Source organism: Pleurodeles waltl, chromosome 12, assembly GCF_031143425.1.
Source record: "Pleurodeles waltl isolate 20211129_DDA chromosome 12, aPleWal1.hap1.20221129, whole genome shotgun sequence".
Classification (NCBI taxonomy): Eukaryota; Metazoa; Chordata; class Amphibia; order Caudata; family Salamandridae; genus Pleurodeles; species Pleurodeles waltl.
Window position 1 is genome coordinate 144644011 of NC_090451.1, and position 22694 is coordinate 144666704.

General features: G+C 46.1%; 1 protein-coding gene across 2 annotated transcripts in view; it reads right to left on the minus strand.

The window, feature by feature from the left end:
• Window positions 1-2168: 2168 nt before the first annotated feature.
• The window catches only part of LOC138267849 (E3 ubiquitin-protein ligase TRIM56-like), a 61249-nt gene continuing 40723 nt past the window's right edge, over window positions 2169-22694 (minus strand). Inside the window, exons 2-3 of one of the 2 annotated variants that reach the window (XR_011199879.1) lie at window positions 3729-13235; window positions 2169-2636 (exon numbers count right to left, since the gene is read on the minus strand). Coding sequence is in view for 1 of the 2 variants with exons in the window: in XM_069217072.1 (XP_069073173.1) it covers window positions 11271-13235 (1965 nt within the window). In the remaining variant the exon portion in view is untranslated. Of the gene's footprint in view, window positions 13236-22694 lie in introns of both variants that reach the window. The other variant, XM_069217072.1, reaches the window with a different exon arrangement.

Genomic DNA, 22694 nt, shown 5'->3' on the forward strand with positions numbered 1-22694 from the left:
AACAGCAGTGCACTTCACAGGTCTACCCTGTTCAATTCGGGATTGGACAGAGTTACTCAGAATCTGAGATGAAGGATAGAAGGACTCAGGGTGAGACTACCTCAAGAGCTAGAAGGAGAAAGTTATCAAATTAAAAGAGAAGCCATAATGATGGCATAGACTCTGGACCTCATCATGAGTTTGTTGGTCCCTACACGGGACCGCCAAACTCACGGGGAGGATGCCACCCCGAGCGTATTACAATGTTTATGCTGGGCTGATCAGCTGGAACATTGCAATATGTGCTCAGTGTTAGAATATTGGCTCGGTTCCCTTAGGGAAGCCCAGGCCAATATCCTAACACTCCAGCACCCTTGGAATGTGAGCTGTCTGCACAGCAGACAGTGCACATTCTGATGGTGCTGAGCAAGGGGGCCTCTGCACTGCCCATGCCATGGACATGGGCAGTGCAGAAGCCCCCTGTGGCCCCCGTTGCTGGCTTTCTGGCAGCCTTCTGATGGTGGACTCACTGCTATGAAAAGGCTGGGGGAAAGTAACGTTGTAATCAGTGGAGCAGTACTGAGTTCTGCACTACCCTTGTTGATTACAAGCCCTAACGCTGTCACCCCATCAGGAACTATGATGCCAGCGGGGACAGCGGTCTTCAGGTGGGTTCCCCCGCTAAAGTCATAACTTGGCAGTCTCATCATTGCCAAAGTCATAATGAGGCCCTCTGAGGCCTAGTATTCACTCAGCTCTGTGAACTGGAGAGAAGGGTGTTGATTTGGAAATGCTGCTGATTATGTGTTTTCTGCATTGCTTTCTCAAATGTGAAAATCCTCTCTAACGTTCATGCTCTGCCTATGAGTATTCTTACATTCCTGACTCCTCATGAAGCTTACCTTGCTTTCTTTTGCCCTTCTCCTTTACTCTACAGTACAGTTACTGTTTTTCAATATGGAGGCCTTCTCATAGTCATCTCCTGCACAAACAAAACTTCAGGAAAACTCAAGACTCAAGCTTACCTACCAGAGAGGTTCAGACAGGCACCAGAGTGACGGACATTCCATGAAGAATGGAAATGCATCGCCTAATTTAGAAATGAAGTATCATTTTCCTTTAAACAATCATAACCTTTAGAACTGGGTAGGTTAAATTCAATCTTCCATAACTTGTATATTTCAAAACTAGAAGACATAACATTTAAGATATACTATATGGGCTCTCTCTGGGGCAGAAGGACCGTTTGCAATGCATTTAACTGAAATATTTCATACATATCCCTTCATTTCCTGCCACAACAGATTGATGATGATGTGCTGCTAAGTGCCCCATTGAATATTGTTGTGGTTTCTTTTGTGTAGTGTTTGTCATGGTCACACGTCAACATTCCTGCCTTGTATGTGTGATCCGTAAATACTTCATCTGGACACCCAGAATCTGGGCCCACATCTCCTGTCTCCATGATCGTATTTCCTAAGTTTAGTTTTATAGCTCGCCACCATTGCTCAGAAGAAATAGATATTGCTAGATTTTATTTTCATATCAGTTCTTCTTTGTTGTGTGTCTAATGCTGTCATTGAGGAAGTCTAGTCTCAGTATTTTTACAGTTATGATATATGACCCACTAACTCTCTGCTTTCTTTCAATATAGTTGTAGGTGTTCGATAACCCTTTGATTAATTCTGCGGTTGGAGTTCCCATAGGTGGAAGTGGCACCTTCTGTCTTCCCTGTTATTGTGCTAGCCTGATTTTACTACTACTTACCACCCCTTCAAAATGCCACCTTGGGAAAAACCCTGAAGTGAGAAGACTCCCTCGCCTCATCTATTCAGCTAAAAGAAAAACTATGGATTGAAGTGAACTTGTTTAGTTAGTAATTAACTCCTACTGAAGAAGACGTCTGTGTGTACTAGGTTTTTGTAGGCAAAATAGGTAATGGCAATCATCCCCTAGTGTTTTCAGAGGGCACTAGAGCAAGGGTATAAGTAAATGACATACACCTTTTTTTCAGATTAAAAAAAAAACAGACTGCACTAAAAGACTGCAGTGCAAGCTAAGACACCAAAATAAAGATTTGAGGCACAAATGAAGTAGAAAATCTCCTTTAATCATTCACAAATAGAAAACCCTCCCTCTTCACCCACAACAGTCTCACTCCTCTCCCCGACCAAATAATAACCCCACCCCCAAAAAGTCCAGCGAAAAGTCTAAAGCCCATTCCAACTCCCTCCCCACCCTCTACACTCACAACGAGTCCCTCCCACCGAAACAAAAACATTAAAAAGAGGGCTTAGAAGAGGGCACTGTTAAAATTGGTCTGGAGCCGATCCAGGCTCTACTCAATGCTGGTGAGTTGGCTGTCCATGATGCCCATCCTCTGCAGGATGCGGTTCAGCACTGCCCTGTTGGAGTGAGAAGGTGCAGCAGAAGGTGCATTCAGGGACCCTGACTGCAGGTGGCGGCACGGGCGATATGCTTGTCTGGAGGCTGGCGTTCTGCTCTGCTGGGTCCTGGTTCCGAGGCAGCTGTTTTGGCCTCTTCCTCCTCGAGGACCATCAGCCGCTCCCATTTGGCCTGGATGTTCCCCAGCCTCTGCTGCCACAGACAGGCCACTATCTCGTGCCTGGTTGGTGGTGGTCATCGAGCAGGAGTAGCTACATAGAGAAAAAGAAGTATAAAAAAGACAAATTGTGAACAATGCTCTGAACAAACACTTCTTCAAAAGTAGGTTGTGGGTGTCCAGTAGGACTACATTGCTGGTCCCCGAGGGACATTGGACAATGATGTGATTATGATTAGGAGAGTCACAAAGTCATTTTTTGTATTTGCTTACCCACACATGCCTCACATAAAAAGCTCAACTGTCTGGTAGAAAAGAATTAAGGTAGAATAACACCAGATTAAAAAAACAGTGATTTTCTTTTTTTTCTTTTAAAAGTTTATCTATTAACTAAACAGACAAATTTAGTGGAAAAATACAAATAAATTTCCTCTCATTTATGATGAGTAAGGCACTACGCACTATGGAATACCCATTTTTGTACCAAAAATTGAAGGTATTCTAGTCAGTGTTTCGAGTACTTTGCTACTGTCTGCAGCAGGGGAAGCTGTATCTGAGAATTACCTAGTCTTAATTCCATTGGCCCTGCTCTTCCCCAAATACCTCTACTTACTTTTTACCACAGCTCCAAAGAGGCTGATGAATAAATAAGATAAGTCACACATGTCATGTATGAAATGCAAATATATTTATCCTGTCTGCTGTAAGTAGACAGTGGGGAAAACTATGCACTTCACTACAAGGAAAGGAATGGGCTCTATAGATTGTTTTTGCCACGTTAGTCACAGAGTAACCTTTATGCCAAACTTGAAATCAAATTGGGCACTTACTAGTCCCACTTTTCTCACTGGCCTCGCCCACCATCACAAATCCTTCCCAACAAATTAATTTGCTGGGCAGTAAGGAAAGGACACATGATTTACTCTACTGCAGAGCAAGGCAGAGGGATTAGGTAGGTATATAGAGCTTTTGATATAGAAGAATAGGGGGGCGCCACTGATCATCGATTCCTCATGTACCTAAGCGTTGGCTTATTCAGTCACTTGATAGTAAAATTCTAGAGGGAAAAATCTGAACAGGCATAAAATAAATTTGTTATTGGAATCCTGCACTGCACTTCTTTGGTCATGGGTGGACAAATGCCATGGGCAGGGAAGAGGTAGATGGATGATGATCAAATACGTACCTGGAGTGGGTGTTTGATGGGGGAACCTTTAATTTGTTGGCTAATGTCACACCTAAGGACATACTGCTTCATCTGCTTGCATAGACCAGGTCATCAATAACCTTTTCTGTAGTAAAGAAATGGTAGCTGTCACACCAGCATCGGCAGAAGCTACACCCTCATAAGCTGCTTTAATCAGTTCTGCTCTTCTGTCTAGGTTGGGGATCATACAATCATCCACCCCAGGTATTGTAACAAAGGAAATATTTTGGGCACTTAAAAAGTAAGAATATTTGGTAGGGTATGCATTTGGTATACACTTGCTTGCCTTCAGCTAAGAAATTCACAGCATCCAAGATGTCATCATTCACCCTCATGTGAGAACGAGTTATTGCAACAACAGAAGCTGTGGCAACTGCAGATTTGTCTGCTTCACCAGCCAATGAGTATCCTACAACATGCATTCCAACACATTGGTGTCCCAACGTATATATATCATGAGCCCGGGGCAGTTTGTCTTTTAGACCTGTCACCTTCCCCACATGAATATGTGTTTTATGGTGTTTCTTTTTGAATCTCTGAACCCATTAAGGTGCCACTAGTGTAAATGCTTGTTAAAGGACTCAACACTTAAATACGAATCACACACAGTAAGTGTTGGTTATTCTGTATCCGTATGTTCCAGTGCCAAAATCAAAGCTTTAACCTCTGTAAGTTGTGCTGTGCCATCCACCTTGGACTACATATAGGTCTGTTGATGGTGGAATTCACCATCCCTCATCACTCCAAAAACATCTGCACAAGCCACAGGGTACTGATGTTTGGTACCTACAGCTGGTTGAGCTGAATCATCAGTGTAAATGAGGATCGTGTACTGGTAAAGAGGCATGAGATTAGTGGGCACGAGGTACTAAAGTTCATAGTGGAGAAATTCTTGGGTCTGTAGTTTTGGGTCAAAAACATAGTCAACACCGAAAGGCAGCCTACTGTATTCAATGTGAATGTAGTGCTTTTGCGTTTGGAATGCTGGCTTTGGTAACAGCCTCAAGGGCTGGTATTGGGTTGGCGACTAATGATACATTTTCCCTGGTCTAACAGTCTCTCCTTTTTGACTCTCATCTGAACTGCAGTCAAACTTTTTTCTGTTGGTGAAAAACACATTTCTGCATTGGAGCATAGATGTGATTTGTACGCTATGGGTACTGTGTCATCTTTATAGAATGTGACCTATGTGAAACCAATGGCACCAAGCATGACCCGGATTACCAAATTTGTTTGGTTCATACATGAATAGAAATGTTTTGCTTCAAGCATGTCAGTCTGAAATGATCTGAGTATTTTTTGATGCTGTGATGTCCAGTGTTTGCTTGAGAAATCAGGGCGGATTAAGTCATAAAGTGGCTTAATGCATTGTGCATAGTCTGGAATGTGTGTTTTGACAAAATTAAAGAAACCTAGCAAAGATTTCAGTTTCTTAATGTTATTCAATGATTGTAGTTCAGCAAACGTCTCTAGAAACTGTGGTGCTAGACTTTTCCCCTCATTTGAAAACTCATATCCCAGGAATAATACACTGAGAAAGGCAACTTTTGTTTTCTTAAAATTGAATTAATATCCATGTTCGATAAATCCCAAAACAATTCAAACTACCATGGCTAAATGTGTGTTGAGATAATCATATGTCAGATAAATGTCATCTACATAGGACAATGCCTTAATATCAATATCATGCAATATTGATGTGACACAGGCTGAGAATAACCCTGGACTCTTCTTAGATCCTTTGGGAAGTCGACAAAGTCGGTGCTGGGAGCCAAATGCGGCAAAGGTACTTGGATCCCAGCTTTCGGCCACTTGATTTTGGCAGATTAAAACATTGGAAATATCCAAGGTTGGTTTGTATTTTTTGCGCACTATGTTGTTCATAAGTGCTAGACTGTGAATTTTGAATGGCAAATGTACATATGGGACTGTTTAGATGTCTGTCATCTAAAACTATTCTATATGAATGGTCCAGCTTAGCAATGAGGAATAATTAGTTATTCATAGGAGATACAAAGAGTTCAGTCACTTCCTGTTACCCAAGTTGCTAGAGAATTTCCCTCACTGGGGCTTTGGCCTCATGTTTTATTAGATATTGAGGTTGAATTTGTGGTTTGGACTGCATTGGTTTGACATGGTAAGGGGAATTTATATCCCAACACATGTGGTTGTGGTACAGTGCTGGAGCCTATGCCAGAACCCAACCTGTGGCTTTGGCTTCTTTTACTGGATCTGGAACAAAGACTAAGAAAAAAGGCAGAATGGCATCTTCCCTCTGTGAGAATGTTCGGACAAATTCTGGCAGCCAATCTTTTTTTTCTGCTAGTACAATGTCATATTTTAGTGTTAATCTTGCCCAGAAGATTACTTTAATGGTGGGCTAAATGTTGGGGGGGGGCACGCCCCTGTCTGCTGTTTCGACCTCTAAGTAGTCATTAGTTGCTGTCACCTCCTAATCTCTTGAAGATGCTGGCAAACTATTGTCACCTCTGATTTGTCACTGCCCGTGTCTTGTTTTTCAGTTATGTTCTCAATGTGTGTGGCATACTTAGCCAACAGTGCCACAACCACCTTCTTTTTAAATTGGGGTTTCTGTTGTGGAAGTTATTCTTCCTTTTTATTATGAGTCCTTTTTTGGTTTCACTTACTCATTTCAGTGCTCTGACCACCCTCCTCTCTTGTTCTGCCTGTCTGATGAGTCCTGAAAGGAACAAGACAGGAGTGTATCAGTATACTGATCTCTATCAGGAGGCTTTAAATTGTCATGATTTCTAGCATTATGACATTTCTTTGAGGTCTCTGATTGCAGAGATTCTCCTCTTTATTTTACTTAAGCCCTATTATTTTTCTGTTTAACGAAGCATTTTATAGAACCTGTCAACACCAGGGCAGTGCGCGCTCTATTGGCGACTAGAATGCAAAAATCCAGCACTCTCAAAACAACGTAATTTATGCATTGTGCTATATGTTGTTGTTTAACCTTTTGCATTGCAGAGTTTAATACTGAAGACTTATTTTTAATGTGTTTACAAATACTGTTCATTTGCAATGTATTGCTGCAGGCTTTCAGAGTGTGTTAGGGTGTGGTCCCTTTCCAGGGCCTTCCAGAGACTTTCCCTGCAGCATGCCTGGGTGTGGTTGTGGGCTGGGCCAAGACTCTATAAAAGGGAGCCAGCCCAGCTCCAAGTGCTCACTATTCAGAGGTCCCGGTGCAGAGCAGCATCTACTTCCTGAGCTCCTGTCCCGGTGGCCTATTTGATCTTCCAGACCTCTGCCCTTCATTCTTCATTGGTGATCCTTGTTCTGGGCGGTAAGACGGTGGTTGAGCTGACCTCCCGACGCCGTTATCGAGAACTTTCATATTCTTGGCCTCATTCTTTAATGAGTAACAGATTACTTTGCGCACTACCATTTCTTGACATTTGCATGGTGGCTTGCGAATCGGCAAGACACGCGATTTGTTTCATGATGATTTGACTTTTTTATTCATTGTGCGCTACCATTTCTTGACATTTACATGGTGGCTTAAGAATCGGCAAAAGACGCGCGATTCGTTTCATGATGATTTGACTTTGTTATTCATTGTGCGCTACCATTTCTTGACGTTTACATGGTGGCTTAAGAATCGGCAAAAGGCGCGCAATTCATTTCATGGTGCTTTAGTCTTGTTATTCATTGCGCACTGTTATTTTTTGGCATTTACATGGTGGCTTACGAATCGGAAAGACGCGCGATTCGTTCAATGGTGATTTAACCTTGATATTTATTGCGTGCTACCATTTCCTGAAATTTTACATGGTGGCACTTGAATCGGCAAGACGCACGATTCTCTCTTCGAACTTAATTCATGTTGTTCATTGTATGCCATTTATTCTAAGACATTTATGAGGTAATATTCGAGTTGACAAGTTGTGTGATTTGTTTCCTGAATCCATATTGTGTTATTCATGGTGCACAATCCTTTCATGGTGTTTACTATATATATATAAATCTGCAATGTGCGCAATTTGTGTTGGAACATTTCAAGAGAACACAGAAGACCAGAGTTTCTAGATGCAATATTGCATGGTCCTAGTATGCATTCTCAAAAAAGGATTTATATGACTGGTTTCGAACTTATTCAGAATGTTTTCCTGGTTCTCATGTAAAGGAAAGTACTTGAATTTGAAAGTTTCATTTAATCCATCTTGATTCCCTTACAGGTTTCCGGCCATCTTGAAAGTTAGTCATTTTAAGCCTAATTCTTAGGTTGTTCATGTTTTCAGAATGACTAGGCTTAGAGTCATAGTCTAGTATTGATTTCATGAGATGTAATTTTCACATTATGTGTTTTCACCTTTTTCTTACTACAGGTCTTCTTCCCAGCTATTCCCTTCCTAATCCCCTCTTCCCCTCTTGAACTCTCTTAGCCTCTGTGATTTATCTATCAGAGTCTTGGAGTTGTTCAGTGGTGGACATGTTGGGAACGTGCACAGACCGAGAATCTGGTGACTCTGACAGAACCCTCTTGTGCTTGCTTGGTCTTATCCATACCAGAATTACCTTGAAGCTGTGGTTTACTTGGTCTGGCTCTTAGACTATCCCAACTTATACTAGCATAAGTCTCAGTCATAATCTTTGCCAGCTCAAATTCCTGTGCTATTTTTGGAGTGATGTCCCGGAACGACAGGCATACTGCCAATGCTGCTGCTTCCCCTTTAATATTACTTAGTATGATTGAGGAGACTGTGACAAAGTTCCCATTAATTTCATCCCCAAATCCATGGCTAGGGCTGCCCCATGATCATTTTGTATTTGTTTTAGCACTTCTAGTAGATCCATGTGTCTGTGTACCATGTGTGATAGTATAAATGGCAGCAAATACTGTTCCCCAAGAGCCACAATCATCTATGGAAGGAACCATTCCAAATGGCAGGCACATTTTGAGAATTCCATGTTGATCTTGGGGTCCCATATGGGGAAACACTTCTTCCAGCTGATTTGTTCTTTGTGCTATACAAAATGGAATTCCATCTCGTTTGGTGGGAAACTTACTCAGTATTGACAGTTGCAGGATTTATCCTGGGTGCAGCCAATTGTACAGCAGCTCTCGCTCGGGCAGTATTTACAGTCTGCATCATGAATTGTACTAAATGTCTACATATTCTAAATAAATTACTGTATAATGGGCAGAGGTCTGCTGCCTGAACATCTGTTGGAAAATGGTGTATATGTAGCCAATTCTGGCCATGTAGGTCCACAATTACTTAGGGGACGTAATCTAACGTTATCAATAATGTGTGAAAGGGCACCTTGAAACCAATTATGGTGCTCCTAATATGAGAGTAGTATTTCTAAATATGCATAAACTCTCTATTGTGCAGGTGGGTTTGCTACAGCATATGTATGAAAGATGTTTGCGTGTGCATCTGCTGCAGGAAAGGTGACGCATGATTTTAAAAAATCTGTTCTGTATGCACCATGTGCCTCTACCACGAACCTAACATCTCCACCTCCGTTAGGAAGCCTATGAGCTAGTAAGTTTTGTTTGAGAGGTGGTCTCATATTTACGGGAATTACCTCTTGTTGTGGTTGTGCCATATTTAAAATGGTAAATTCAGAAATAGAAACACCAAATGTGGAATCCTTTTGAGGTTCAAGCTTGAACAACCTACAGGCTAAGATAGGTACTACCTACTTAGCTGAGGATTATTTTCCCTAATACCACGGACGTCTCCCTATAAAGGTAATCAGGGTATTTTTGGCATCTTTACAACAGTGCCTGGACAACATTGTTAGTGCCATGTCATAGGCTCCTACTATGATAATAAGACGCTGTATTTTAGGGCAGCAGCACCACCGTATGAGGGTGACTGAGTCTGCCCCACACCGTCTGGAAGCTGTTGGCCTGATTCCTGACTAGCCTAGTGCCTCACCCAAACCTAGAAAGTAAATGTGATTTGTGGCAACCTAAACATGCCACTTTGACTCCTAAGAGAAGTGGTGGTGAACAGATCATACCTTTTTTGCTCAGTTATAAAAGACTCATGCATGCCAAGACAGAATAAGGGATGCAAGATGGAATTGAATGCATTTATTGAAGCAAATGCATCTTTTTAAATTATTATATTATATATTATTATAAAAAGCATGGGATGCGATAGTCAGGGAGATGAAACATAAAATAGTGATCATCATTACAATTAAGGTAAAGGAAGCAAACAACCATTTATTGAAGCAAATGCATCTTATTATAAAAAGCATGGGATGTGATAATAAGGGAGATGATCATTAAAAAGTGATCATTACAGTTACAGTAAAGGAAGCAAACAACCACATCATCAATGCATGATCCTAAAAACCTAAATGATTCCTACCTACATCCTATGTATAAGATCTGAGAGCATAAGGAACCCCATTCCATGCCTGAAAAGGCTGGCAAGGGTCTACCTTTTGTCTGGATGGCAATCCTCTTGGTTGGCTGAAGAGTCAGATCCAGGATCAGTGAAGCTGTCATTGAAATGTTGTATGTTGCAGGACAGCCATGACTGGAATGCCCCATGCCCCTCCTTAGGCCGATGTGGTGTTTATATAATTAATCTTGCAGTGTTTTAAGAACTGGTCTGACATGATAACATGTCTAAGAAATAGGGCCATCCTCCTGAGCTCCTGGAGCAGAAATATGAGTTAGAATATTCTGTACCGAAGATGACTGCCTTGAACAGGGTACAAAGTAAAATGTGTGCAAAGCACTGATAAAAGTGCAGTGCGGACTACTATGTCTACTCAGAATGAAGCAGCTGATTAAAATATAAAAACAACAAGCTAAAAGCTGGCTTTGTTAAAAATATGAAGTGAATAAAAATGTATTTACATGTTAAAAGCAGAGACTACGGGCTTAGTGCTAAAATAAGGGTGTCCAAACTAGGCAATATGAAGGAACCCACACCAACTGATTTTTACTTATCATCTATAGCACTACTTTGTTATTATAAAATATGAAACAGATATAGTAGGCCAGTATGCCCTATATGTTATTAGACTTTCTACCACAAATTCTGATGCTTCTGTTTTTAGACCATGAAACATACTCATAAACACACATTTCTCAATATGTGAGAAGCACTACGGAAGTGCAAGATGCTAAATATAATGGGAATAAAGGACTAAATAGCAGCATCTCCAAGGGCATTTGGCATCTTCTCTAGACATAGCCCAGCACAGTTCCTGGTTTTTTTCTCAATTTATGCACAGTCACAATAGATATCACATCACTATGTTGTGATGTGTCCCAGCGTGAATTATTGTGCCTTATACAATTATGTTCATCATGGTATTGTTCATGTACTGCCTGTCTTCAAGGCCAAGAATATTGCTTGAATCAAAATTCAATCAAGATTTCAATCAGAATGAAGGAAGACAAAAAAATCTGAGTTATATCATAAGCAGTTCATATTTAAATCAACATTAATATCTGAGGGTTTAGTTTTCATTTTTCATAGAGTACACATGTATACAACAAATCTCACGCAGAATATGTAGCTAGAATCTGAAGATGTGAATGGAACCATTACTTAAAGCAACAACAATAAATGTTTTCTCAAGAATATAAATGGCCCGGGGTCTGTCTATTCCATTAACGGAGCTGAGGAACTCTCCCTGAAATGTGCCATCTGGGGAGTACATAATAACTTTACTCATCTCGTGAATGATTACAAAGATGTTTCCCTCCTCATCCACAGAGACGGCGCCCGGTTGGCGGCCCCCTAAGCCCTTCTCATCACAAGAAGTTACAATCCTCCCACTTCTGTTGAATACTATAACATTTTTTTTATACCAGTCAGAGGCAACAAAGTGTTCCCTTTGGTTGCATGTGAGAAACACAAATTTCCTAGGATACTCATCTTTAGGCACGATCCTGTTCACAAGCTCCCCATCTAGATTGTAAACCTCTAAATGTCCTGAAATGCAGACAGCCACTTGCTTCTTGCCCACTGCTGTAATAGCATGACTGGCTTGGGTGTCTGGTAGAACTTTCTGCCAGACTAATCCACCATCTTCATTTGCCAGGTAAAGGTGAGAGGCTGCACAGTAGACTACATATTTCCCTAAATTAGTGATTCCACAAGGAGCCTTGTTGTTGAACACTTGGAACATGCCCTTAAACTCCCCCTGCAGAGAAAATCTCTTTAAGTTTCTATTTTCTTCATCTGCCACAAGAATTTCTTGTGGACCAGAGGAGCATATCCCAGTTATCCTGGGCCTTTTTCCATCACTTGTAACCTTAGCTCTAAAGCTACCTAAAAATCTTGGCTTTCGGATAAGACAACTGGGTGTTGATGCAAGGCTAATGGAATCTTTTTGTCCTCTTTGAGTTGCAGGTTGGCTGCAAGAAGCCATATCAGTTTCATGTATAGGCTTCTCACTGCTGCTGAGTGAAAGCTGGAACAATTTGCCACAGCTGTGAAGGTCTCCAGAGATGACCAGCTGGGCAGAGACCTCTTGCACTGCTCTACATTTGAAGTTCTGAAGTTGTTGAAGCCTTTCTGTGATGACTTTCTCCAATGACAGAATCTCTATCTCATTCCCTAGACTTAGAACCTTCTCAGCAAATGCCATGGTGCTCCTAAATACCATCTCTTGCAAATCCAGTTCTGAGCTTAGAAGATCTGAGGCCTTTTCGTGTGCCTTCACGAAATCACCAAGCTTCTTCAGAATATCTTGTTGATGGCAACGCAAATGTGAGATCACCTTGGAAGTGGATTCCCGCATCAGCTGCCTAATAGAGGTATCCTGGGCCTTGAGTTTCTGTGAATTCTCCTCCATAGCTGTCTTCTCAGTGGAAATGAGTTGCAAGTTTCCTTCCACCCCTTTCAGAAGTTCCTCGATGACTGGCTTGTGGAGTTCTACAGCTTCTGAGATTGATAGGCACTCATGAAGAAGGTGCTCATCAAGTCGACATTCTCTGCAGATAAGGCTACAACAGGACTTGCACTGGAAGCACACATTTGCACCCTTGTGAATTTGGCATTTCACTGCATGGCGTTTTCTGATCTCTACATCATACTTGCCGGCCAAGTAATCATGGATATCAACAACTTGATGGTGATGGGTTAGTCGGGAGCACCTATGTCCACTAGCACAAGTGTGGCACATATTATCTGAGCAGTCCAAGCAACGGGAAGTAGCTGTTTGTTTTATATTGTTCTTGATGAGGGGGCATAATATGCAGACCAGATCACACTCTGTATTGGAATGAACCAGATCCAAAAAGCTGTTGATGAAAAAGTTTGTTTTGAGACTTCCAGGCCCTTGGCACACCAACGTTTCTTCTCGACACTCAGGACATCTCAGACGGTCATCCACAATTATCTTTTCTAAGCATGATTCACAGTAAGTGTGTAAGCAGGGTAGGATTTTAGGCTTCTGAAACTTCTGCAAACAGATTTTGCAAGTCAGGGAGTCCTGTGTGAGGGCGTCTGACAAAGAAAATGTCCTTTTGGCCATCTGAAATAAAGGCAAAGAGTGTATTAGTAATATTTTATTAAAAATAATCAGGAAAACATGCAATCTGCAGCTAGATAAAGACCTCCAGACACATCAATGATACACAATTTCTGCCTTACACAGCTCCATTATTATCACTTGTTCTCAATACTGTTCTCAAAATTTACTGATCAAATAGGTATACAATACTGGGGGTTAAAGAATGAGGGAAGATTATGAATTAATTCAGTGATCAGGAATATGTGGGTATGCTGTAGTACCTGACAATCTGTCATACTCCTAAAGTCAAATTCACATGTATCTTTTCTCTCTTATAATTCTGCTCAAAGTTCGATCATCCTTGAAGCCCTACCAAAGTTCTGCCCAAATTTACTACAATCCCCTATTTTATCCAATATCTCTGCTGAAACCCTCTGCCAGCCTGTAGGCCACCTGACATCTCTGATCAAATTTGTAACCTTTATAACCTTCTTCTTATACCAACTAATCTGTGTCCAAAACTATTGCAAATTATTATTACATTGAGCATCCTTTCTCATGTCTACCTTTGTTTACCACGGCCTACACTTCTCAAATGTAATGCCTTTCCCTTATCTTATCCTAGACCATTGCTCAAATGTACTGTGCTCCAATATACCCATTTCTTCACCCAAAAACCTTTACAACCTCCTGACCAATTTGCAACACACCAATTGGGAATGGTCAACGCAATGCAACCTTTACGCAAGTTCAGTTGGGTTTCAATTGGTGAAAGGGGACACAACTATAAGGGAGGGAATCTCAAACCCTCTCTGTTTTTCTAATAACATGGAAATTGGCATGGGTGAGTTCTAGCCCGAAACACTAAAGGAATATGCCAGATTTTGCAGGCATAACACTTGTGGTGCCAGCCTGTACATCTGCTTCGCTTGCTGACCTTTTGGTCATCCATTTTTTAGTTATTATGTAAAAACTAAGCATACATGCCCATGCTTATGCACCAGTGTTACAGATATCCATACAAGATTCTGACAAAGGATAACACTTTGTAAAAATCTAAAGCTTTTGCCAAGTTTCTGCATATGCAGATGGTGATGTTCTTTATGATTGCAAACTTTAGGGGTGGCTAGCAGGTAAACTTAAACTCACCCAAACTTGGGGTGAGCACATCTCAGTCACATTACATATGAGAACTACATTGAATATTAAAGTCACAAACATTGAGGCCCTCATTACAATCCTGGCGGTCGGTGTTAAAGCAGCAGTGAAACCGCCAACAGGCCGGCGGTAAAAAAATTGGAATCACGACCGTGGCAGAAACCGCCAACATAGACAGACACTTTAACACTCCACCCGCCACGGCGGTACAAACAAACAGCATTGCGGTCACCGCCAACAGACAGGCGGAAGACAATGTACCGCCCACAGTATCATGAGAGGCCAATCTGCCACCTTTTCTGGGGCGGATTCACCGTGAACAAAAACACCTTACCTCTACCAGGAGCACGAACTCCGGCGGCGAAGACCACAGTGAGTACTGCACCTACGACACAGGGGAGGAGGAAGGGAAAAGAGAGTGACACACACACACGCAACATACAAAACCCCCACCCTCACCCACTACAACACACACACAAGTACATTTTGATACATTACATTTACACCCCCCAACTCCCCCTGGAAGAATGCAAGGACAAAAGGAAATGAGTTGAACGATTGTAATCAATAAAAATCCATTACTCAAAAATATATATACACTATTAACAAATATATAAACCAAGAATTCAAGTCCATGTACTGCACATACATAGACTGTGGACCACTGGGCCCAAAATGCATGGGCGAGGCCCACACTCAATACCTGATCAAAACGGAGAGAACACCAAAATGCATGGGCGAGGCCCACACTCAATACCCGATCAAAATGGAGAGAACACTGCAGGAACATCAGATCGAAATAAAACAGGCACCTCAGGGGGAACGGAAAGGGGGGCACCTCAACCGGATGAGTGCACAACGCCAGATCCACGAGGGGGCTCCATGCCTATTGGTGTATCCTGGGGAGTGCAAAGGCACTGTCTCACAAGTCTTTCCAGTGGGTGGTTTGCCCACTGCTGCATCCTGGGGAGTACAAAGCCACAGTCTAACAAGTGGATAACAGTGTCCACTGGTTCTGGAAGGGGCTTTGTGCCCAGTGTGCTTCATCCTGCCAAGGACTGAGGTAGTGGAGGCCTCTCTCCACTGGTTCTGGAGGGGGCTCTGTGCCCACAGAGTGCTTCATCTTGCCAAGGACTGAGGTATGGATGGGATGCTCCACTGGTTCTGGAGGGGGCTTTGTGCCCAGAGTGCTTCATTCTGCCAAGGACTGAGGTAGTGGATGCCTTTCTCCACTGGTTCTGGAGGGCGCTTTGTGCACAGAGTGCTTCATCCTTCCATGGACTGAGGTAGTGGATGGGATACTCCACTGGTTCTGGAGGGGGCTTTGTGCCCAGAGTGCTTCATCCTGCCAAGTTCTGAGGTAGTGGATGTCTTTCTCCACTGCTTCTGGAGGGGGCTTTGTGCCCAGAGTGCTTCATCCTGCCAAGGACTCAGGTAGTGGATGGGATACTCCACTGGTTCTGGAGGATGCTTTGTGCCCAGAGTGCTTCATCCTGCCAAGGACTGAGGTAGTGGATGCCTTTCTCCACTGGTTCTGGAGCGGCATTGTGCCCAGAGTGCTTCATCCTGCCAAGGACTCAGGTAGTGGATGTCTTTCTCCACTGATGGTGGGCCTACATGGAAGCTGTCCTGCCCCCTGAAACTGACCACCAGCTTCGTACAACTGACCACTGGGGATGGCAGCCATGTCTGCGGTGGTGCCACTGGCACATGATGTGTTGTGGCAGCTGGCGGTGCTTGCGGCGGCCTCAGTAGCGGCGGTGCTTGAGGTGCTTATTGGCCTGCGGTGCTGGTGGGTGGTTCAGTGAGCGTGCTGGTGGCGGCAGTGTCCTTGGCAGCGGTGCTGTTGGCGGCGGTGTTCTGTGAAGCAGTGCTCGTGGCGGCGGAGTCCTTGGCAGCAGTGCTGGTGGTGGTGGTGTCCTTGGTAGCGGTGCTAGTGGCGGCGGGGTCCTGGGAAGCGGTGCTCGTGGCAGCGGTGTTCTGGGAAGTGGTGCTGGTGGAGGCGGTGTCCTTGGCAGCGGTGCTGGTGGCAGCGGTGTCCTGGGAAGCGGTGCTGGTGGTGGCGGTGTCCTGGAAAACCGTGCTGGTGGTGTCCTGGGAAGCAGTGCTGGTGGCGGCAGTGTCCTTGGCAGCGGTGCTGGTGGCGGTCTTGTCCGCCGTGCATGTTGGCCGTGACTTCCCTTTCTTTCTCTGCCTCTTCCCCACCTTAGATGGTGGCGCAGCTGTCTTGCCACTCCCAAGTGTAGTCCTGGGAGAGCCCTTGGTGGCAGTTGTTTTGCCCTTCTCTCTCTGGGCTGTGGCCAACTTCTTATGTTTCTGAGGTGGGGGACTGTCCGTGATCTGGCTCCTTGGCGCACTGGTTGCCCTGCTGCCTGGCGCACTCCAGAAACCGGGGTACGGAAGGGGTGGGGGAGGTGTAGGGAAGAGGTCAACATTTAAGAGGGAAACGTTTTTAGACACACTGGGATGGGTAGATGGAGGGGGTTTGGGAGTGGAGGTAGAGGTAGTGGTTGTAGGAGGTGTACGTTTGCTGACTTTGGGTGAAGGTGCATGGGCTGGAGGCTGTCGTGAGGTGGATGGCTGTTGGGTGGGTGTGTGACTGCGTTTGTGTACTTTGGAAGGTGGGCTCACAGACACACTGGGAGAGGACACAGGGGATGTGTGAATAGTAGTGGGGGTGGTGAGTGCACGTGAGCGGTGTGTGGTGATGGGCGTGCTATTGATGAACGTAGTGACTGAAGATGTAGTGCATGCAGGTGTGAGTGGAGACGAGACAGGGAGAGAGGAGGGAGACGAGGAGGAGGGGGACACAATGGAGGCAGTGGATGTTGGCATGTGTGCATGGGTATGATGCTTGTGTGAGTGCCTGTGGGATGTGTGGTGCTTATGTATGCCAGAGCTACCCTTGTGCGTTGAAGTGTGTGCATGCTGGTCTGATGGTTTGCTTGGGATAGGCTGAGGTACAGGGGATTGGGGCTGGGTGGAGGAAGTTGGGGGGGGAAGCTGGACACAGGGACAATGGCTGCCATCAGTGATGAGGACAGAGTCTGAAAAGCTCGCTGTTGGGCTGCCTGACCAGAATGAATGGCCTCCAGGTATGCATTCTTCTGTTGCAACTGCCTCTCTACACCCTGGATGGCATTCAGAATGGTAGACTGCCCAACAGTGAGGGATCTGAGGAGGCTAATGACCTCCTCACTGTGGGCAGCAGGGCTGACAGGGGCAGGGGCTGAGGTGCCTGGGGCGAAGGAGATGCCCACCCTCCTGGGTGAGAGGCCACGGGGCACACGCTGAGGGGCTGCTGGGAGGGCGGTGCTGGTAGGGGAGGTGGCGGCTGTACCTGTAGATGCGGGGGGCACAGAGGGGCCCACCACCGCAAGGGAGCTCCATCAGAGGAGGAGTCTGGGTCGCTGGTCTCAGCTCCTGTCCGTGCTGTGGAGCTCCCCTCGCCCTCCCTCCCACTGGTGAATTCGGAGTCCGTAGTCTCGTCCTCCAGGGCCATGTGGGATGCAGCTCCCTCCTGCTCCAGTGCCACTGCTCCTCCGCCTGATGATGCTATTGCACACAAGAACAGGGAGACCACATAAAGGGGAGGGGAGACAGAAGAAAGACATGTTCAGTACATGCAATACCGCTACCGTTGGCGGACACTACAGGCACAGCAGCCCTCTGCACTACGCCATACACTTAGAGTTCCCTAATTAATCACAGGGCCATGGGGTACAAGGCCTATGCCCGATTGCTGCACACATGGAAGTCACAGGAGCTTGACTAGGTGTAGTTGGCTCTTAACACTGGTGGGGTGGGGTGCCACATGGCCTGCCTTACGAATGGACCTTGCCTACAAAACTCGCCCTGGCCTAGGGGTACCCACAGCCCACCTCCCCCACCCAGACACCTCCAATGTGTGCTGAATCAGCTGAAGGAGAGTGGACTCACCCCCTTGTGGCTGCTGTGATGCTCTCAAGCACCCATCCAACTCCGGGTACGCCACCGCCAGGATCCGGAACATCATGGGGGTCATGGTGCGACGGATACCCCTCCGGCGTTGGGAGGCCATCCCCAGCTGGGCCTCCGCCGTCTTCTTGCTCCAGCGGCGAATGTCCTCCCATCTTTTCCAGCAGTGGGTGCTCCGTCTGTGGTGGACCCCCAGGGTCCGGCTTTCCTTTGCGATGGCACGCCAAATATCCTTCTTCTGGTGGGCGCTGACCTACAGGAATAGTACAGGGGAAAAGGAGAAGATATAACGGTCTGGACCGTCACTGTCATTTGGGCCGCTTTCCTACCCTTGCCATGACTCATATACACTCACCGTCATTTCATGCACGCCTCATTCTCCCCCGTATCTTACATCCACACCACTCCACACAGGCTTTGCCCATACAGCATGCTCACAGTGTACTTACCTGTTTGTCTGGAGGACCGTAGAGTAGTGTGTAATGGGGTAGAACCCCATCCACTAGTTTCTCCAACTCCTCTGTGGTGAAGACAGGGGCCCTTTCCCCAGACACATGAGCCATTGTCGCTTTCAGACTGAGGTCACAGCAGCACTTGCAGTGTAGGTCCTCTCCTGTCGAAGATCAGGTATCAAGTGAGTGAACAGATAGAAAATGGCAGTCACGGTGCGGCGGTGCGTACCGTCACCGCCGGCGTACATCATTATTGGCTCCTGGGACCCATAGGGCTCAATGCTAACCAATGCAGGATTGAGCTGCGGTCTTCGACTGCCTACCGCGATGGTGTCCAACGCCAGCGCAGTTACCTCATATCCCATTGTCCCACCTTACAGGTCAGGCAGCCGCCATTTCAGGGGGCCACATGGCATTATTTTTAAATGCGTCACACATATCTAGGCCTTGCATACACACCAAGACAGGCCAATAGCGGATTGAAAAATGTGTGCAATAAAGTTGTGTTTTCGTACCTCAGTGTTGGCTGAACCTCTGCTCGCTGTTCTCCTCCATAGAGCACGTCCGCTGGGGCAGGTGAGGAGATGGCGGCATCCTCCGGTGTACAGACCGCTGGTGGACCTGTCGACAATGGAAGAGCGACATGTAATTGTCAACTACAGACTGGACCGTGCCACAATCCATGAACTGTCTGCCCAGTTTGAGCTGGACCTGATGTCAGCTATCCGCCATCCCACAGGGATACCCCCTCTAGTGCAGGTGCTGTCAGTACTCCATTTCCTAGCAAGTGGGTCTTTTCAGACGACAGTGACAATAGCATCAGGGATGTCCCAGCCTATGTTCTCCAACGTGTTGTCTGCCCTGCTGAAACACATGTGCAGCTACATCTTGTTCCCTCAAGTGGAGGATTTACCTACAGTGAAAGGTGACTTCTATGCTTTGGGACATATCCCCAACATCATAGGTGCCATTGATGGGACACATGTGAACTTGGTTCCCCCCGCAGGAATGAACATGTGTACAGAAACCGGAAGAGTTACCATTCTATGAATGTGCAGATGGTGTGTTTGGCCGACCAGTACATCTCCCATGTGAATGCCAAATTTCCTGGCTCAGTGCATGACACTTACATTCTGAGGAATAGCAGCATCCCTTATGTGATGGGGCAACTCCAGAGGCACCGTGTGTGGCTATTAGGTGAGGACATGGACCCTATACAGTGTGAATAGTTTTCTGGGTCTGAGCTTGTCCCTAAGGGTTAGTGTGTGTCTAACAGTTGTCCCTCGACATTTGCAGGTGACTCTGGCTACTCTAACCTGTCATGGCTACTGACTCCAGAGAGGAATCCCAGGACAAGGGCAGAGGAACGCTACAATGAAGCACATGGGCGAACTAGGAGGGTTATAGAGAGGACCTACGGCCTCCTGAAGGCCAGGTTCAGGTGCCTCCATATACATAAGGAGTGGTTCCCTATTCTACTCACCAAAGAAGGTGTGCCAGATCATCGTGGCCTTCTGTATGCTGCACAACTTGGCTTTGCGACAAAAGGTGCCTTTTCTGCAGGAGGATGGTCCTGAAGGATGTGTTGTGGCAGCTGTGGAGCCTGTGGACAGTGAAGAAGAGGAAGCAGAAGAAGAGGATATCAACAACAGAAACACCATGATTCATCAATACTTTCAGTGAGACACAGGTTAGAAGACATCACTGCCTGCTACATCTGATACACTTGTTCTACCTCTCATCTGTCTGTCACTTTCACACAGTGTATGGACCCTGATTTGTCACTTTCCCTTTTGATTTCACAGATGTGGGTCCCACTGTGTGAACTCTGCTATGTTTCCTCATGGACTAGAGCTGTGTGACAAAAGTTTGTTGACAATACAATGGATATTGCTATTTTCCTCAGTTATTGCACATTTGTGAAAGCACAGACTGAATCCAGATAGTTTTGTGATTTAAGGGTGTTTATTTAAGTGCTAAATAGTGGAGGGGGTTGTAAAATGGGGAGGGGTGATGGTGGAGGGATGTCCATGGCAGAGCCAAGTCTATTTGTTTCAGAGGTGCATTGTCCAAATGGGCATTGGAAGTGGAGCTGGGGCAGTTGATGGATGGACAGGACAGGGTGACGAAGTGGGGCAGAAGGATGACAATCAGGGTGGTCTCATTTCTTGGCGGGGGTCTTGGCATTGTTCTCTGTATTTTTCCTGGATCTCGGGGACTACTTGCGGGTGGTTCTCCATCTGCAGGGGGTGTGGTGCTGGTGTTGTGGTCCTGTGGCGGTGCCTCCTGTCCACTAGCACCGGCAGAGGTGGTGGGCAGTTCATCGTCCAGGCTAGTGTCAGGGGCCCCTTGTTGTGCCAGTGTCCCTCCTGGTGTTCACAAGTTCCTTCAGCACCCCTACAATGGTGCCCAGGGTGGTATTGATGGATTTGAGTTCCTCCCTGAACCCCAAATACTATTCCTCCTGCAGCCACTGGGTCTCCTGAAACTTGGCCAGTACCGTTGCCATCGTCTCCTGGGAATGGTGGTAGGCTCCTATGATGTTCGAGAGGGCCTCGTGGAGAGTGGGTTCCCTGGGCCTGTCCTCCCCCTGTCGCACTGCAGCCCTCCCAGTTCCCCTGTGTTCCTGGGCCTCTGTCCCCTGAACTGTGTGCCCACTGCCACTACCCCCAGGTCCCTGCTATTCTTGGGGTGGTGGGTTAGCGTGGGTTCCCTGTAGTGGTGGACACACTGCTGCTTGACCTGGGGACGGAGGTATGGGCCGGCTGGGTGGGTGCTGTGCTGGTGTTTCCAGAGGAGGAGGCTCTGTTGTGGCTTGTGCCAGTGTGAGGGGAACCGACTGTCCCGAGGTCCCAGATGGGCCGGGCTGGTCATCTAGATCCAGTTGGACAGAGCTGCTGTCATCACTGTGGGCCTCTTCTGTGGGGGGGAGTGGACATATCGTGAACCTCCTGTCCGGTGACGTTGGGTAGGGGTCCTGCAGGGGTGTAAAGGCATAGTTTTAGTATCTGTGTGTGCCATGGTGTGCAATGGGTGGGTGACCCTGTACCCCAGTGCTTGCATTCCTGTGTAGGACCTTGTGTGCAAATTGTTTAGGGGTCTGTGTGGGTGTGTGCAGTGGACTTGCATTGATGATGAGTGTCCATGCTTTGTTGTTGCATGCAGGGCTTGGTGTTGGGAAGTGTGGTTTGTGATAGTGGGACATAAGTGAGGAGTTGGAGTGATGGGTGTGAGGGTGAGGGTGGGGGTATGTGTTACCATGCAGGTATGGTGGGGGATGTTATTGTTAATATTTGACTTACCGGAGTCCATTCCTCCAGCTACTCCTACGAGGCCCTCAGGATGCAGTATAGCCAAGACCTGCTCCTCCCATGTTGTTAGTTGTGGGGGAGGAGGTGGGGGTCCGCCGCCAGTCCTCTGAACCGCGTTGTGGTGTCTTTGAGACCACGGAACGCACCTCCCCCGTAGGTCGTTCTACCTCTTCCTGATGTCCTCCCGATTTCTTGGGTGGTGTCCCACTGCGTTGACCCTGTCCACAATTCTGCGCCATAGCTCCATCTTCCTAGCTATGGTGGTGTGCTGCACCTGTGATCCGAATAGCTGTGGCTCTACCCGGATGATTTCCTCCACCATGACCCTGAGCTCCTCCTCAGAAAACCTGGGGTGTCTTTGCGGTGCCATGGAGTGGTGTGGGTGATGTGTGAGGTGGTGTGTGTTGTGATGTGTGGGGTGATGTTTAGGGGTGTATGGTGTTTTGTGCGTGGATGTTGTGTGGGTGATGGTGTTGTGGGCCTCTGTGTGGTGGGGTTGTCTATTGCTGTGCTCTCTCTGTCGCCTTCGTCTCTAATTTTTGGTCGTAGGGGTTTGTGGGTGATGTGGGTGTGTGTTTTATATTGTGTTGGGTGTGTGGGAG